At 50.5% G+C, this 19,129-nt stretch overlaps 1 protein-coding gene across 1 annotated transcript in view; it reads left to right on the top strand.

Annotated features, from left to right (window-relative positions):
* The first annotated feature begins 8,435 nt into the window (after positions 1 to 8,435).
* Positions 8,436 to 19,129, top strand: part of EPHB1 (EPH receptor B1) — a 437,960-nt gene continuing 427,266 nt past the window's right edge. Inside the window, exon 1 of the mRNA XM_007108469.2 lies at positions 8,436 to 8,866. Within this exon, the coding sequence (XP_007108531.2) occupies positions 8,809 to 8,866 (58 nt within the window). The 5' untranslated portion in view covers positions 8,436 to 8,808. The remainder of the gene's footprint in view (positions 8,867 to 19,129) is intronic.

Genomic DNA, 19,129 nt, shown 5'->3' with positions numbered 1-19,129 from the left:
AAAATTTTAGATTCATAGTTATTTTCTTTCTGCACTTAACATTTTGCTGGGAAGACTAATTGTCATTTCTTTAAAGTAACAATCATTTCTTTTCTTTCTTTTTTTTTTTTGAGTTTCATAGATTTTTAATATGTAATATTTTCTCTTTTTTAACTTTTTACTTTATATTGGAGTATAGCTGATTAACAATGTTGTGATAGTCTCAGGTGCACAGCAAAGTGACTCAGCCATACATATACATGTATCCATTCTCCCCCAAACTCCCCTCCCATCCAGGCTGCCACATAACATTGAGCAGATTTCCGTGTGCTACTGTCATTTCTTTCTGATCACTTTTAAGAGTTTTTCTGTCTTTGGTGTCCTGAAGTTTCATTATGATTTGTCTAGGCATGAATACTTTTTGTTTATTCTGCTCAGGACTTCCTAAATCTGTGCTTCCTAAATGTGAACAATCCATTTCCATCAGTTCTGGAAAACTTTCTGCCATTTTCTCTTAATATTGCTTAACCACCCCCCACTCCAATTACTTCAATTATTTCCTCTTAAGTATTTAAAAAATTATGATAGCCTTCTCTTTGCATCACCCATATACCTCAACCTCTTTTAATGTTTTACATGTCTTTATTTTTCTGTGTTGCATTATAGCCAATTTTCTCAGATTTAACGTGAAGTTCAGTAAACTTCTCTTTAAGCATATTTAATGTCTTAAGACTATCCATTTAGTTTTTAGTTTCAGTGTCTTTAAGTTTTTTCCTATATGTTCTCTCATAAATGTTTAATTTTTTGTAGTCGTATTTTAAATATTGATATTTAAGTCTTTCTCTGATAGTTCTATAATAATGTGTCTACTCTGTTTAGTCTGCTGAATTTTGCTTATGATAGATTTATTCATGTGTTCTGTGATTTTGGATTGTGAGTTCATATGTGGCAGGGCTTTATCTGTGGGAATTTTATAGGGGTGTGTGTTCTTTTTGCATTTCCTTCTACCAACTCATTTACAACAAATTATTTTCAGTTGAGTTCTTGGCTTGGGAGATTTGAGATTAAGTAGTATAAATCTGAACTCAAGCCCATGGTAAGTGAAGGCCTATCATAGGAGTTTTGTGGGGAGGTTACTGTCTCTCACATCCAAGTCAAGCCCAGGTTGAGATGCAAGCTTCCTAATCCTCCTCTCTGACAGTGGGTAAACGTTTTTCTCAGTCCAGTATTTCAATGAAGGTGTTGGAATTTGAGGCCTCAACTTTATGCAGTGGTCTCAGTTCCAACTTTCTGTCTTGCATTCATTCAAAGCCTTGTTTCCAAGTGATATACATTAAAATTCAAGCCATTAGACTTCCGGACCAGGGACTAGTCCCTGCCCACACTGCAGCATAAGCTCCCACATTTATCATTCTGGATTTTAGTACTTTCTTTCTAGACTCTTGGGGATAATTATGGGCCCTTCAATGTATTGAAAAGAAGATACTTTACATATTATTGAGTTTTTTTCTGGATATGTTTAGCAAGTGTTTTGTGGCTTAACCTATAGTATTACATGAATGAAAGTTATTCTTTTACTATTTATTTCCCCCTTTGTTTTAGGTATGATATGTAAAACCATAATTTTTTTTAGCCAAAAAGTCTTCTTTATCAATATTCAGTTTATTCATATTTGTTATTGGAAGTGATTTCTGTCATTTCTTATGCATTTTTCTTGTTTAACAATAATTTATCTTCTGTTTAATAATTTTTCAATTCCTTTTTAAAAAAATATACAAGGTATATTTTATTTTTATCTTCTCCAGTGTTTTCAAAGGTATATATACTTCTTTAAATTGTATTTGTGGAAACCTTCAACTATTTAAAACTGTTTTTAAACTAATTTTAACTATTTTAAACCAATTTCAGTATTTGTAAGATACAAGCATTTAAGAAAAAAAAGCTTCTGAATCCCTCCTATGTGAACAAGGAATTTCACAAAGCTTTGTTCCCCCACCTAACATCCCCCTCCTCTTTGGTCTTAATATAATTTGAGCTATTAGATTTAGGTTTTTGTAATTTGAATTTTAACAACATGTATATTCTTTATTGAGACTACTTTTGATATTTTTATTCAATTTAAAAGTGGTTTGCAAACATTTAGACTTCTATTTTAATTGATTTTATGCTTGTCACCAAACTTCATCTCTATCATTTGGATATATTTTCAAGTAACTTTGTTTTAAAACTGCTGCAAATTTTCTGAGACTGGAAAATTTAACTGAATATGTCTGTTGCTTTTAGCCTGCTCAAATATACTATTTGTGTCACAAATTTTTCACTCATCAAAATCTAGAGCTCTGGCTCCATTTTCTTTTGGAATTTAGTGTTATGAAGTTAATGATATTTAGTCCAACTCTAGGTAATCTAATCTGTTTTTCTATGTGTCTGTTTGTGTGTGCCCTTGGGTTGATGTAAGATTTCTTTAAAATATCTCCAAAAACATCACCAAGATGGGACTATCAGGTCTTTACTCAGCTAAGTAAAGTTTGGTTTTTTTTTTAATATTGATAGCTTTGCCATTACTTTCATGACATTTATACTGCTGCCTCTTTTAGGAACTCTAAACTCTTTCAGGAATGCTTCTGGGAATTCTTTGGAGTCCCCAGCCCCTGGCAAGCATGAACACAATTTTACGTATGTTGGTCCTCCATCTTGTGTCTTCCATATGTTCATATTCTCTCTCAATGTTTGTCCTTTTCTGTCCATTTTGCATGCATTCTTGGAAAGATTCCCCAGCTTGTCTTCAACACCACTCATTCAATGCTCAGCAGCAACAAATCTGCTCTTTCCTGCCACACCAGTGTAGAGTTTAATTCTGCCCTGCATTTTTGTTTCCTTAAAACCCTCTCTCTCTCTCTTTCTCCTCCCTTCTCTCATTCTGTTGCCTTTTCCTCTTAGCCTGTTTTCTTGTCAGCTTCTTCCTTTGTCATGGAATTTGTCTTTATGCATACCAAGAAGTTTGTTGAAAATGTCTCTTGACTGGGCAGAGCATCATTTTTAAAGGCATGCTCCCCCTCAGGGTCTTGGAGGTACTGTCCCTGCTCTTTGTCTTGCAGTATTTCTAACAGGTCCCTGGACTCTCTTGACCCCTTTTCACTCCTTCTTGAGGAGGGAGGGAATCATAGTCCTGCTTTATGCTAGGCAGGAGGAGTGGATTGGCCTTGGGCCCCCCATCTCCCTGCTTGCTTGATAGCTGAATCATCTTTTTAGACCTACAGCTGGAGGACCAGCCAGTGTAGCCTTCATCTGGTATATCTGCTCCACTGAGGTGGCATCTTTCTCCAACTACCATGTTGATTCTCTGGTGCTCTGACCTGATGTGTCACAGGAAAAACTACACTCCACAGTTGTACTGCTCCCACAATTATTACCATATCTGCTCCAGCCTCTTGACCTTTCTTCCCTTCCAGAATGCATTGTGTCTCCATCAGCCCATCATCTGTCCAGTTGTCTTGCTCATTTTCAGGCTCTTCTGGGTATAAGAAGACCTTGGGGAAAGGAGGAAGATGACCTGGGGAAACTGTGATGGATATTTACTCCATTCTCTGGTTAGTAGAGATCCTGGATGTCTGAGTCAGGTATTGACAGAGTGGGAATTACCATGTATCTCCCTATTTCTTTAAAGCAAGTTCTCTTTATGGAAGAGAACTTGGCATATGTCATACATGTGTTTGATAGGTTTTTCTCCATCCAGCTTCATCTGCCTTATAAGGATTGTCAGTTCCTTCCACATCCTGGCAATTAGGTTGTCTGTCAGTGTTCATTCACCTTGTTACTCTGAGTCTTCATATTTGTCTGTATTTGCTGGGGTGTTTTCCTGAGAAATAGGGAGAGGCTTTGTTAGAAGCCTCTAGCCAGAGACCATTTGGTACAGAAAGTCCCACAATGCATTTCAGTGTCTGTCTTCCCAAGGAGACTATGAGAACCTTAAAGGGAGTGTTTGGGTCACAGACATCACTGGGTCCCTAGTACTTTGCAGGAAACCAACACTGAATTCCTGATCAATAAACATTGAAAGAACAAAAGAGGGAGAGGAAGCTTTTGTTATTTGTCTATTATCTATTGTTAAAATGTTTTAAATAACTCGTAAATGATCCACCTGCTTCTCCAAAAAGAACTGATGAAAATGTGTCTTGCAGCTTAAGAATCTAATTAAAGGTAGCTTGGGTCATGGAGTGTATGACTAAGCCTTTCATTTATGCAGTTAAATAACGTTTAGAAAGAAAAAGATGGGATAAGAGAGCAAGTTAATATCTCAGGTACAAGACACCCATATGATCATCCTCAGGGTGGTTACTATTTGTCTATGCTCCCACTACTAAGTATAATGAAGAAAACAGGCTTAAACTACAACAAAAGGGATGCGGGTTAGTGGTGAGCAGGAACTTTCTAATAGAGCAGCTTCATAATGTGTAGAATGGAAGCTGGGCAATTGCTTTCACCAGAAATGCTTTTCAATCTTGTAGACACAAAACTCTTTAGAGGTGGGGGTGATCTGGTTAGCTGCCCCAAAACCTTCCAGCCAGAAGGGCCTCTGAGCCCTAGCAAAAGGGTCAAGTCACCCTTGGGTGCCTGAGGGCCCTCAGCTGCTGGCTTGGAGGTAAGCATCTGTCACTTTGAAGGAGTGATTTAGTGATATCAAATAGCTGGGTGATTAATCAAGAAAACAAGTGAGCATTTGACTTCAGAGAGAAGAAAAAACAGCCAAGGAGTTGCTTTGGGGAAAATGGGCACCCAGGCTTGGAATCCCAAACCAATGGTGCTTTCAGGGATATTTACAGAGCATTAATCATTGCAAGAGAGAGATCAATCTGCTGCATGGCTAAATTAATATTTAACTTGCTCAGGATAAGTCAATTCCCTGGGTTATTAGAGAAATTAACAAAAGCCCTAAACTGATGCTATTCTTACCTGAGCCATCAGCATGTGCTGAAAGTCATCAGTGCCGTTCCCTCATACCCTTTCAAACTGTTGTGCCCCGTCCCCACCCCAATCCATCTCCCTCCTCTAACCCCTCTAATTTTTCCCCTACCTTCTCTTCTTGCCACAGAACGCTTCCTTCAAACAAAACCTGATATAGCCAATAGATGCCGAGTAAAATGAAAATCTGACGGAACAGAGGTGAGGTCTGCAGCCCCATCCACTGACCACTTCCCTATCTGCATGTCCCCTGAGAGGACCTCAGAGAACAGTTTGAAACTCCTAGGCAGTGGCTCCCGAGCCTCCCTGTGCAGCAGAATCCACTGGCGTAGGACTATAAAACACACTTGTGGCCCTACCACATCCTTACCAACTTAAAATCCTCGTGAGCCTTGGGTGAGCCTTGTGGGTCAGAAGATATTAAGTGGGTGATTCTTGTGTAATTTTCCTGGCACAGGTTCAGAGACCCTGGTAGAGTTCTTGGGACCCCTGTAATTGTGGTGTCCCAGGGTCCTCCCAGGAGTGAGGTTTGCAGTTGGATGATGCCTTCAGCCAAGTCTGGAACTGCTGCTCTGTACCCACACAAGGAGCTGTAGCACAGACTGTGGGTGAGAGGGACCAGTTAAGGGACACCAAGGCTTTCTGGGAGAGGTGGGCTTTGGGTAGAAGTTGAGGGCAAGAGATTCAATTCATTTCATTTCAGTTTGCATGAACACATCTGGTGCAGTGCTTGTATGCAGCAGGTGCGCAATAAACAGAAGTCATTCCCCTCATGTCTCACTACCCACCATCACCCTTTAGCTGTTAACCTTGCTTACTTTCCAGTCCTTCCCATCACCTGACACCTATTTCCTCTTTATTGTCATCCTTCTCCACTACACCGTAAGCTCCCTCAGAGCAGGCTCTGTGTCTGCGTCTCCCCAGCCTCGAGCAAGCCCTGCCTGGCTCACAGTAGGTACCCAATAAATATTTGTGGAATAAATGGGTGAATGCATGGCTAGCCAGGTGCAAGGGAAGGAGAGCCTGGGTTGGGTGTGGGGAAGGTGAGGGGATCAAGCTGGCTGAGCAGCCCAGCCCACAGGCAGGCTGCAAAGTCTGGGTTGAGAAGGCATGTTCCAGGGAGCTTTTAGAGGAATCTGGATGCCACGCCGAAGTGGTTGGTCTTTCTTTAGCAGACAGTGAGGAGCCATTAGGTTTCTCTGCTGGGAAGAGATAAGATCAAGCTTGGCTTGAGGAGGATTGGTTGGGCAGCAGAGTGCCGAAGGATTGGAGAGGGGAGGGGATGGAAGCTGGGTGACCAAAGCAGCGGGCTGGCGCTGGGACAGGCTCACGGGCATGGGCCAAGGGCATCAGAAGCAAGCTGTGGCACAGAGGACTCTGCCTAATGTACCTCTCAAAAGACTGTGATGTTCATACAGTGGATTTTGTGTTTTGTATTCAATATGCATCAAAAACAGGACCACAGTCCTTCCTCCTTGTAAAGTAAGAACATTTTATTTATGATGTGTGTAGTTTACTTACCCTGACTCAAAAAAAGAAGGTTAAATATTACATTTTTTTTTCCTTTAGGAAATGTAATTTGGGACAATTATCAACACCATTTTTTTGGTCCTTATTCCTATGGAAACTGTATATACATTTTCTTCTTGGGTGCTCTTTATGACTTTTAAAAATATTAAAAAAAAGTAATTTAGAAGTAAGTTTTTCAAATAAAGCAATATTTCTTAAAAAAAAAAAAGACTGTGATGTAGCAAAAGACAGAAAGGAGTCTGAGACTCATCCATCTATCCATCCATGGGGGGAGGGCTGGAGGCAGAAGAGCAGGTGAAGCTGCTGAGGAATTGTCCGTGGACCCAGCAAGAGTTGAAGAGGGAACAGTAAGAAGTGCTAAGATAGGTAGGAGGAGAGCGGGCACCATGGAAACTGAGGCAAGAGCTCCCTGATGTCAAGGGTGCTGAGGGCTTAGGAGGACTATGGGTAACTGGGAGTGGGTCATTCTCAGGGTGATGGCTCCAGAGATGTTGGGATGTACTTGGTGGGGTGAGGCAGGACAGAGGGCAGCTGGCACGCCATTAAGAAGGAGGATGAGGGAGTGAAGGCTGGTGCAGAGGCAGGGTGGGACGGAAGGTAGTGGGGAGGGAGGCAGCTTGAGTCAGAGTGGGGAAAGCAAAACAGTGTCAGGATGGGGAGAGAAGGACTGAGGCGGGGGGAGCAGTCCCAGAAAAGGAGAGACTAAACATTCAGGGTGGGAAGCTGATTTGGCAAAGCTGGAAGAGGAGGACGTGGAGCATGGGAGGGGTCATCACATCTGCCCACAGTTTAGTCATTGACAAATCTGGGAAAGGCTTGGTGGGGAAGAGGCGACTGTTGGGGGGTTGACCTAACAGGTCCTCCCTGACCCTGTAGGACCAGACCATCATCAGGTCTGGGGTGGGGGTGCTGGGATAAGGACATTTCTCCAGCATAGCTTTACAGCCTCAAGGCAGATCTTGAACGCTCTGGCTATCCCTAGAGACAGGAAAAGAAAGCAGAGCTGGGGGTGCTGAGCCGGGGAGAATCGCTCCTGCCTCCAATGCCCTGTCCTCCTGTTGCTGCCTCTGCAAGTCCTTCCAGCCCCTCCCCCACAGTTTTGGTGCCTTCCCCCGCCTGCCACCTTGCAGAGCTCTCGCTGCCCCTATTGCATTCTGCCCCTCTAGGGGGCTGTGTGACCACCGGTCCCTCCCACCTGACCTGTCCTCTGGGGTCGGGGCCCTCTGTGGATGTTCACAGAACACATGGGGAAGTGAAAACTAAAGGCAGCCAGAGACTTCTGGGGGACAAGAGCAGCAGGGAGCTGGACAGGAAGCATAGCCAGTGCCCTGCACCCTGGGGCTACCGCCCCCAGATTCTCTGAACCTCATTCATTCAGTCAACGGATACACGCCATCACCTTCTACGGGCCAGGCATTGTTCTAGGCACTGGCCATTCCGTAGTGAACAAAGCACACACGAATCCCGTTCTGGTAAGGAGAGACCCACAATAAACAAAATTGATTAGTAAAAACCACAGTGTGTTAGGTGAAGTGCTATGGACAGGAGGGATAGGGTGTGCCACGGAGGCTGCACTAAATAGAGTAGTCAGGGTAGTCTCGCTGAGAAGATGAAAGAAGGCAAATTTGATTATTTATAGTTCACCTAGTCCTGGTGGGCTGTAAGGGGAAGGGTCTTAGTCGGCCCCTTCCCTAGGCCCCCTAGGTTAGGGCATGGAGAGCTGGGGCCGGCCGGTGAGGTTCTCCGAGAGCACCACCAGGGGGAGCCCGGACCCCTCCTAGCGCCTTCCCAGCCCTCCCGCACAGCCTTGCAAGCAAAAGTTTTTCTTAAACTAACAATGCCAGGGTAAGGAGGTGCTCGCGCCTGATTGGACAGGGGAATTTTGCAGGTTTGATTCCTTGATTGGACAGGAGGTGTTAGGGGTGGGGAGAGAGCTGATGGTGGGGGATCCCGCACCCTCCCCCGTCAGTCTGGCCGGCTCAGTCCGCCAGTAGGCTCGGCTGTAGCTCGCAATGTGACACCAGGACGAACACGCACTCGCGCGCTCTCCCCGGCTCGCACTCCCTCGCCCGCTCTCTCACACACGCACGCACACACCCACCTCTCCCATAAACACACACACACACATGCACACCCACACCCACGCGCGCCCGCACCGCCCCACGCGCGCACACTCCCGCCCACGCCCACGCCGCGCTCCGGGGAGTCCGGTCCCGGCCAGAGCGCGAAAGGATACGGAGAAGCCACCGGCGGGGAGCGCAGCGGCACCCCGAGACGCGGTGCCCTCCCCCCGCGGCCGCCTCGGCTCGGGCTCGGCCTGGGGACTGCCGGCCGGCGATGGCCCTGGACTGCCTGCTGCTGCTGCTCCTGGCATCCGCAGCGGCCGCGATGGAAGGTAACGTACCCACCGCGGAGCAAGTTGGCGGCTGTATCCTCGGGGCTTCTGTGGCTGCTAGGCGTCGCCTGCATCCCGCGACCCGAGGGCCAGGTTGTTGGGGAGCATCGGCCGCGGCCGAGCGCGGGGCTGGGGCGGCACCCACCCGCGCGCCCCCGGCTGGCTCTCGGCGCCCGCAGCTGGTTCGCGGAGCCCTCTGGCTCCCGCGCCCGGGCGCTCCTTAGCAGCCCCGGTCTCCCACAGCTCGGCTCAGAGAGCACGAAGCCCGCTGCATTGCGGTGCAGGCTCCTTAGCTCCGGCGGAGACGGGCGTTGGGGAGGAAGGGGCGCCTCGGCCGGTCCGGGCCCTGGAGTACGGGCGTCAGTCTGCTCGCTTCCTATCCCGGGCACGGATGCTCTTAGGCAGCCGCGAGCCACCTCTCCTTTTCCTCCGCTCGGGATCCGCGGGCTCCAGGACTCGGCCCGGCGGGCTAGCGCTGCGCGCCGGCACCGGAGAAGCTCTGCCCCGGTACCTCGCAAGTGGCTGCCGAATGAGTGGGGCTGAGTTCATTGGCCCGACCCTCGGGGGACAGCTGGTGGTACCGGAGCCTGCGGGCTGCATCTTTCCCGGGTCAGTCGGGGCGAGGTGGACACCTTTGTCGCCTCTTGCTCCTGAAAACGGGGGTGGGGTGGGGTGGGTGATCAGTCCTGACGAAACTCGCCCAGTACCCCTCCGGCCTGGGAAGGTAGCCGACGCGCAGCGACGCTCTCCCTGCTACTTCAGCCTTGGCTCTGCCTCTGCCGCCGTGGCCCGGAAAGCGCGCTCCTCGGGCACAGCGCCTGGCGCAGCAGGGAGACCCGCGCTCGGCGGCGCCCGCGAATCCCTGTGGGAAATCCCTGCCCCTCTCCCGCCTCCCGCCCCCTTCCCCCGCCCCTTTCCTCGAAGCCGAGCGGCGGCCGCAGCCCCCTCCCGAAACGCAGCTGGCCTAGAGCGGAGTTTAGTGTCGGGATGGAAGCAATTCCGGGGGGAGGTACGCGCCTCAGCCCCGCAGCCCCGGTGTCCGGCGTGGGTGAAACTCCACCGAGGGACTCCGCACACAGCCCGCAGCGCCCGCGCCGCCTTCCGAGCTGGGAGCTCGCTCCGCTGGGCCGCCCAGGTCCTCGTCCAACTGCTACTGGTTGCCCAGCAGCGGAACCCTCCGCCCGGCCCCAAACCCCGTGGTTCAGCGCCCCGACCCCTCCGGAAAGTGCTGCCCTTCTCGAAGCGAAGCTGGGGCCTTGTGGCCCCGAGGCGGGGCTAAGATTACCCGGCCTGGTAGGGAAGACCACCATATCCCGCGTTTGTTCTGGTGGCGGCGCGGCGGTGCGGCGATTAATGCCTAGAAAGCTCGCTTTTGCTTTTCTGGAAGGTGGCTTTTTGTCTGCCCTCCGCCTGCCGCTGCCTTTTCTGGCTGCTGGGTCTTTGTGCCTAGGGGGTTGCTTTTGGGAACGTGCAGGGACTGGAACGTTGGGGAGCGCGATCAACACGCCGCCGAAGGGATGCTCGGATTTGGCTTATTGAGAGGCAAGCGCGGGAGCGGTTGAATGAGGACAAGCCGGGCGAGGCACACCTCCAAACCAGGCGGGACGACCTGGGAGAGCGGGCATTTGCAATGGGCGAGGCCACACTGGACTTTCTAACGCCGGGGAGGCGCGTCCTGCCCGCCGATCTTCGCGCCCCTTGGAGGGTCATCGGCTCGGTCTCGGAGAGCAGATAGGTGCCTACCTGGGGAGCCTGGTCTCGGCGTTGGGTCTCCATCGTTGAAGGGGGGCACATGCATCCGAGGGAAATTGGAGAGCAAATGTGTGGGAACTCACTGGGCGTCTGGCGGCGCGCGGTTTCTGCCCTGGACCCCCTCTTGGCTAGCCCTCCCTATCTGCTGGGCTCGAGAGGCCCCAGGGAGGGTGCCGTGGTGCCGGGGCCCAGCCGCGCGTACCGGTCCTGTCACCCAGGTCGTCCGGAGCCCTTTCCTCCTCGCAGCTCGGAAACTTTACCGTTAGCCTGGCCAGAAGAGCCCGGCTTTCTGGGCTGAACGTCTGTCTCTCCAGTAAGGGTTAAAAGAAATGCCACGTTCAGCAGAATGTTAAAGCAGCCCTGGCGTCCCTGCTCAGTGCACAGGGATAGTACACACCATTCACTCCTTCCTCGCCCCATGAACGCAGGCAGGCTCATTTTCTCCTCCGCACACGCGGAGCTGCCTTCCCGCCTGCCTGGCTGGGCTGGGGCCAGCGTCATTCGGTTTGTGATGAGTGAGGAATAATTATCAGAAGAGTGGATCAATGAGCTGCCTACACAGAGAGCAGATCCCTCTCACGCTGCCGTGGCCAGGCGGCGCCTCCCCTTGCTGGTTTGGCCACTTTTGTGTCTGTCTGTCTTCTTTCTCTCGTGGGTCTCTGTTGGAATTTCAGTGGGCCCTTGTCACCCAGGGCAAGCAGCTCCAAGAGCAGTCAGGTCCTCAGCCCAGGTCAGGGCAGGGACAAAGGGATAACGGCAGCCGTGGGCCAAGTGGTGGGGACACTTAGCCAGAAGCAGGCGGGGCCCTGGGAGACCCTCTGCCTGGGTGGAAGGAGGGAAGGGGCTGGCTGACCTGGGGAGTGAGAGGCCCACACTGAAGGAGATGGCCCCTTTCCTCCTCCCTTCCCTCCCCGCTTACAGCCCGCTCTGCTGTGTGGGGAGAGAGATGGCATGCAGGGCAGAGGCATGGGCTTTTAAAGGCTATTTTCAGAGGGGTGCAGGCAGGCTGGGAGGCAGGGGGTGCTGACAGACTCTGGACTTCTATACACAGAAGAACCAGGGCTCTTTTCTCTGTCTCGGGAAAAACAACTGCCTCCTCAAGTCCATGTCTTTTCACACTGGGCCTGAGAGCTTGTTGAGAACCTGCTGCTGGTGTCTGCGGGCTGCATTCTCTGAGCTGCCCTTTGGCCCATACTCTTTGCGTCCGGGTCTGGAGACCTGGGCTTCTCTTGAGGTGCTTCTCAGGTGTTGGGCTGGCCGCAGAAACTTCTCCCTCAGAGTGGAATATTCCTGGGCTAAGCGTGTTGGCCCTTCTGGGAGGCAGTGCCCTGGAATCACTGGCAGCTCATAGCATCCTCCCAGGCCGAACACTCACGGGCGTCCACGAATGACCACAGACATGCAGGTGGCCTCCGTGTTCCACGCTCGCTGACCAGAACACTCCCAGGAGAACTGCTCTTTGATGTGGCCCAGAGTGAAATCCTGGGCTTGCCACCCTTGTACGTGCACACATTTGATTTGGTGGTAGGGCTTAACAAATAGTGAGTTCTCGAAGGAATGGCTGATGTATGAATACATACACCCATGAGTTACAGCACCCCTTCGTGGGGTACCCCACCTTGACATGCAAGGGCACTGAATCTCACCGTTCACAGTTTGTGGTGAAAAACCCCAACCTCAGCCTGTGTGCCTACAACAGGCCACCAGGCCAGGTGGTAATTGGCAGTTTCTGCATTTTCTGTTAATATTCATTTGCTACTCGTGCCTGTGTTTTGGGTATCCATGAGCGTGCATGAGCCGGCAAGCGGTAGCAGGCGCCAAAGATTGAAAAAAATGTCTGGGAGAGAAAAGTAAATTTGAGAGAATTCTATCCATTCGTTGATTATATTTTCTGTGTGTTATGAAACAGTTACCATTACTCAGTGTTTGTGGAGGGACCCTGAAGCCAGTGAGTGGAATGCTGGCGAGGAAAGGTAACGCAGCCCTGGGCCATTGCTTGAGAAAAGTCTTGGCAGTGTAGACAGCTACAGAGGTAGGACCCAGGCCTGAACCTTCTGGGTTGGCAAAGCAGAGCTGCCAGTAGCTGGTGATGCTCACCCATTCCAGCCTTAGAAGTTGGACAGGTAACATACTTTATGAGGATATCCCTGTACTGGTTTAAAAAGAAAGATGCTATTAAAGTCAAAGATGCATTCATATTATTAAACTAAAACAATCATCTTAGCTAATCCTCAAGAGTTCTTAGAAACCCTAAGGTTCAGGAGCGTAGGGTTTCCAGCGTGGGCAAAGGGTGGAGCCAGTTTTGGAAGCCAGTCATCTCAAGGTAGGGATTTTTAGGCTTTAGGCAGCCTCATGGCACCTGGGCAATTTGCTATAGACTGCTGGACTCTTCCCACGAAAGTTCAGCAGGTCTGGATAGATCCTGAAAGTCTGCATTCTGGCCTCCCAGGAAATCCTGCTGTAGGTGCTTCCTGGAAATTCTGCCCAAGGGAATGGTTCTAAAACAGGCTGTGGTCACAAATCCTGGGCAGGTCTTGCTCCACTTTGCACTTACTGAATGGCCTGGGATCTTCATTTTTTTTTTTTTGCGGTACGCGGGCCTCTCACTGTTGTGGCCTCTCCCATACGTGGGCCTCTCACTGTTGTGGCCTCTCCCGTTGCGGAGCACAGGCTCCGGACGTGCAGGCCCAGCGGCCGTGGCTCACGGGCCCAGCCGCTCCGCGGCATGTGGGATCTTCCTGGACCGGGACACGAACCTGTGTCCCCTGCATCGGCAGGTGGACTCTCAACCACTGTGCCACCAGGGAAGCCCCAGGATCTTCATGTTTAATAAAGGGCTCCAGTGTTTCAGATGCAGGCAGTCTGGCACCAGTATATTTGGGAACTGCCGATAATAGCTAACACTTAATGCTAGGTGCTTTACATAAATTAATTCACTTAATCTTTAGACAACCCTATCAGGTAGGTATTATTATTAACCCTCCTCTTCCATTTTTCAGATGAGAAGACTGAGGTACAGGGTGGTTCAGTAATTTGATAAGGCCACATAGCTAGTGAGGGGCTTGCACTGGAACCTAGGCAGTCAGATTCTGGGGTTTGTGTTCTTAACCACTCCACCTCACTGCATCACTTTTGTAGGCTTTGCATGAAGAAAGGTTCAGATCCACCTGAATCCATGGGCGGGAAGAATTCTAACGCTGATTCAGCCACTGGCCGTTGGGTACTCCATTGATTACTGGGGACTCCATGTTTTCTTGGTCACGGGAGAAGAGATGAGTGAAAGTTTCGGATAATCCCAACACTTCAGCTGAAGCACCAGTTTCCTACCCCTTCTTTCCCACCTCCCACTCTGTTCCCATCCTGTGCACAGGCAGACCAGGGCTAGGGACGTGTACCGTGGTGAGGCTTCTGATACGGAATCTAGTAGAAAGACTGGGAGCATCTTTGTTCCTCTTCTTGCCCTGGCCGCTCTCCCAAGGAAGAAATGATTGAGGACAAGGGTCCCTGAAGGAGACGGGCCTGGGCACCCTATGCATCCTGGGGGCAGTGGAGGGAGCATACCGGATCCTTACCTGTCCCCCCCGCCCGCCACCTCACCAATAGAGCACATCCCTGTACCTGGATTCTAGGAGTTCACATTCTTTGGAAGAGCTCCCTTTATGTCTCCCTCTTCTGCATTAGCCACTTAAGCAACCTGAATATTTCCATCAGATTTCCATGTCTCCAAAGATGGTGGAGAAACAGCATTGGATGCCTACCCTTCTGAGGAAATTACTATAATAATAAAGTAACGCCCTGGGAGAGATTCCATATTTAAAAGCACAATTTTGCATGAGGAATTTCTCAGCCCCTTCCGTGGATTGCATTTCAATTGCAGCAAGAGTCAGGGTCCCCAGGTGTGTGTTTGTGCTCAGAAGGGGGGCATTGAGTGGCCAGGTCAGGGTCACCTGCTCCATCAAAGGCCCTCAAGCCTGACATCTGAGTCACCTCACTGGCTTTTTTTGATCACTCCTCTGGGGGTTAGAGAGATGGGAACACACTGTGCAGGGAGGCCTGGAGGGCGGTGGGCTTGATTCTTCTTTGCTAATGGAACACTGCTTTCCATCTGACCTAAGACACAGGAAGCAACCGGATATACAGTTCGCTCTCTCCCTCCCTGTGCCCCAGTTTCCTCATCGTTGAAAGGCTAACGGAGGAGCCGTTATGATGGAGAGGGTAGCAGGGACTTGGGGTGGGAGCAAACCCCAGGGTAGAAGCAGTGGTAGAAGCAGGAGGTTTGGGGGTGACAGCTGTGGGTATAATGCAGTCTGGGGCATGGTGACCCCCTGACTAGTTGTGAGTGAGGTGTGGATCCTCTTAGGCTGGCAGGGGTTCTGCAGCAGCACCTCAGAGGTGAGTGAGGGTGAGCTGGGCCGACAGTAAGAAGGGTCTTAGCCTGGTGCCCTCCATGAGGAGACCTTGCTCCCGGAACCTCTTGTTGGCCTGGTCCAGGCCTGCTGACCTGGTCCAGCACTGGGGCCACAGTCTTCACTGGTCTCATGCAGAATCATCCGCCAGGTGTCTCTCAGTGCAACTGGCTTTTACGTTTGCCACTAACTTTGTGAAAGAGAAGGTTTCACTTCCACAGCCTAGGAAGAATATCTTACCCACCTTTTCCCTCATTCCCTGGGCAGCATGGGAGCCGAAAATCTGGGGACCTTCACTACATCATAACGACCCCCATAATGGGGTCTTCAGGATGCTCATCTGCTAGAGAGGCTGAAAAAGTGATGAAAAAGGCCGTCTCCCACTCTTCCCCCAGCAGAGGTGTTCCTCCAGGGTAGGGAAACCCCAGCGCCTGCAGACAAACCATTAGCAGCTGCTGAAGGAGGTTGCTCTGTCCCCTCATGGAAGGTTCCCAGAATTCTCTGGAGCAGATCTGGGCCAACGTGGAAATATATAGGAAATTTCCTGAGAATTACCAGGACTCATTTCTGCCCACAAGTTGCACCTGAGGTCCGGAGTCTCTCCTCTCATCCCTCCCGTTTTCTGGCAGCAAGTGACAGAATGACTGATATGAATTTAACCTCCTTGTTCTGCTTCTCCATCCCCCCAGTGGAGGTGATAATGAGAAGAGAAATGGGCAGAGGCAGGTGGCCAGGAGGGGAGGGGCAAGTGAGGGAACAGGGGCCCCAGACTGCAGCCTAGCACTAGCTTCTGAAGTCCCTGGGACTGATCCTGGGGCCGCTTCAGCTCGTGGGGGCCAACAGGGAGTCAGGCTTGTTCCCAGGGCCTCGACATGTCGGGAGAAGGACTGGAGACAAGTTGTAGGGAAGGGAAGAGACTTTCCAGAAATCTTACAGCCTAGCAGCACTAGAGCCAGGACTAGACTAAGCTTCTATTGCCCATTTACCATGTGCTGATCCCATACCCTTAATATCCAAGCATCTGTTCTCCCATTTTACAAGTGAGGAAGCTGAGGCATTACTGGCACAAGAGCTGAGATTCAAACCGAAGTCTTGACAGATTGAAGTTGGACAGCTCCTCAGCCTCTGCCTCCCAGTTCAGTGCCTTTTCTATTGAACATTGCTCACTCATGAATGAAATCAGGGAGCACTTATTAAGCACAAGCTGTTTATTCACTGTTCTGCCAGGTGCTGTCAAAGGCACCAGACAATATCCTGGCCTCTGTGCCCGCGTCCCTGTGGCCAGGCTGTCCTCCTGCTCTCTGGAACTGCCCCACCTGTGCCCCCAGCTGGAGGAAGAGCTTTTTCCTTCTCCGTTTGCACTTCCCTGTTTGCACATGGCCTTTCCCATGTTGTCCCACCAGTCAGACCCCCACTGTGGTCGTTAGTGGTTTTCTTTTTGCCGCGTGTCCGTCTGGCTCTTGTCTTTGATGTGTCGCTTAGACGGTGGTGGCTCGGCGTCTGGGCCGGGCTCGTGATGGTGGAGGTGTGTGGGGAGCAGGTTGCTGCGGGTCTCCTAGAGCTCCCACCACAGGCCCGCCTTCCAGAGGGAGGGCCAGTTGCGCGTGTTCTCCTTTGCGGACCGCCCTGACTTCTGTCGTGTGCACCCTGCCCTGCCTGGGGCCGTGTTACTCCCAGAGCTCTGGCAGCTCCTGTCCGTCGGGACAGGTGCAGACCCACAACATCAGGGGAGGACATGGGGACTTAGCATCAGGTTTGAGTGTGGAAGGGCATGTAGCAGGAGTGGGGAGAGAAACCCCTCGGCATCCTAGACTCATTGGGCAGTGCCCGGTCCCCCTGGGGCCGCGCCTGTGGACAGTGACGAGCGGGAGGACCGGGAATAAGGGCCGGCAGCTTCATCGACGGGGGCGGCAGAGAAAATGCCTTATCTGTGAGAGGCAGCTGGGCCCTGCAGTTCATTGTTCTGTTGTTTTCCTCTTGCTATTTTTTCAGTACATCAAGGTGGGACCTTTGCCCTTGGCTTTCTCGTTGATGCTGAGGCTTGAGCTGCGTGGTGAGCTTGGAAGGAGGAGAAAGAAGGGAGGAACCTCGCTCAGGAGGGCTGGGAAGGGAGCCCAAAGAGGGATGCTCTCAGTCCCTCTGGCAATGCATCGAAGTGGTCTGGATGCATTGGGTATGGGGTGGAGGGCAGGTTGTAAGCTTCAGGGCAAGGAAGAGGGTCTTAGTATCAGACCATGCACGGAGCTGTGGGCGGGTGCCCAGGGGCCTGTGTTGGGCACTGGTGAGACCATACTTTGGGTGTCAGACCGCACTGTGCTACTTAGGTGTACCCTGGCTGAGGCGTGTGTGGATCTCTTCCAGCACCTTCAGGACCGATGCGAGGCCCTTCACAATCTGGGTCCTCCTTTCCCCCACTCTGGTCCTGCCAGCAGCACCTTCCCCTGCTCCACACGGGCACAGGTGCACACACGTTGCACAGGTACACGCACCCCGGGCATCCCCTTTTCTTTTTCCCCATCTGTGCAGGGGCCCAACTGAGTGTTCTGCTGCCATGGGCCTCCGGGTCTGCACCTGCTTGCTCTGCCTGTGTGGCGTTTGTCACTGATCTTTCCTTGGCCAGCTCTAACTTAGTCTTTAGAATTTGCTATAGCGGTTGCCTCCTCTTGGAAGCCTTCCTCCTAGCCCCAGGCTGGACTAAGTGGCCTGCTGGTCCCCACCACAGCTGCTTCTGCCTCCCTCTGTGGGAGCACAGTCCACACTGGTCTGTAATTGCGTGTTTATTTCACTGGAGACACCACAGCTCTGTGAGCCCCTGAAGGGCGGGGCTCTGTCCTAATTGTCATGGTATCCCCAGCATGTGACATATAGGTAGCGGCAATGTGTATGTTGTATTAATGAATACAAAGAAAGAAAAGGTCAGTAGAACACACAAAAACCTGAAATCATGTCTTATGTGGTAGTTTAAAACATGTCTGCAAATTTTTTGATATTCTTTTCATCAAAATATGAAACCTAGCTCTTCTCCATTTAAATATGGGTTGGCCTTCTGCTTACTCTGATGAATAGAACATGGCAGAAGTGATCTTGCCTGACTTTGGAGGTGAGATCAGAGAAGACACTACAGCTTCTGCCTGACTCTCTCTCGCAAGGGATGTGAGACCTTGTGACCCTGCCACGATATTGTGAGGAAGCCCAAGCAACTTGGAGAGACCATGTGGAGATGTTCTAGCCACAGCCCTAGCTTAAATCCCAGCCCACTGCCAGCATCAAATGCCAGACATCTGAGTGAGTGAGTCTTCAGATGGTTGCAGCCTCCATCTTTCCAGCCACTTCTGCTGACTCTAAGTGGGAAGAGACAGGATTTCCTCACTGAGCCCTGTCCAAATTATAGATCTGTGAACAAAATAAATCTTGTCATAGTTTAAAACCACTAGGTTTTGGATTGGTCTGTTATGTAGCAATGGATAACCAAAATATCCTAAGAGAAGTAGTAGAAGTAAAATGGTTTAGAGAAGATTGGAGAGGACTTAAGGAGAGGCTGGGGAGAGGGAAGAGAAATGGTATCTCATTCATTCAACATCTAACAAATATTTGTCAACCTCCTACTATGTGCCAGGCAGTATGTGCAAAACAGGGAGTGATGGAAGGGGAGCCCAGCCTTTGGGAGCATCTTAGTGGCAGGACAGACAGTTATTAAGAAGACAAATAATGTAGAACATAATTTTAGGAAAGTACTATAAACGGAGTAAACAGGGTGATGTGATCGAGGGTGATGGGTGCAGGCTTGGGCAACTGAAAATGAGGGGAGAAGGTGGGGAAGGGAAGACCTCTCTCTGTGAATGCAGGAAGGGTCATTTTGCCAAGGAGGCTTAGCTTTACTCAGCATGGGAGATGGATTTTGGCATGATTATTAAATTCCTTCCAGACAAACTGAACCAAGCTGGGATAGGCTGCCTTGAGGGATGATACAGCCCCATCCCGGGGTATCCAAGGAGGCTTGAGTCACTCCCAGAGGTGAGAGCCCCAATTCTACAAAAGGCAAATGGGGAGTGGGAGCAGAGGGGCAGAACTGACAGCTTGGCCTGGGAGACATCAGGTTCATGAA

Source organism: Physeter macrocephalus, chromosome 1 (assembly GCF_002837175.3).
Source record: "Physeter macrocephalus isolate SW-GA chromosome 1, ASM283717v5, whole genome shotgun sequence".
Classification (NCBI taxonomy): Eukaryota; Metazoa; Chordata; class Mammalia; order Artiodactyla; family Physeteridae; genus Physeter; species Physeter macrocephalus.
The sequence above is the reverse complement of the archived record's forward strand: the minus strand, read 5'-3'. Positions and strand labels throughout refer to the sequence as shown.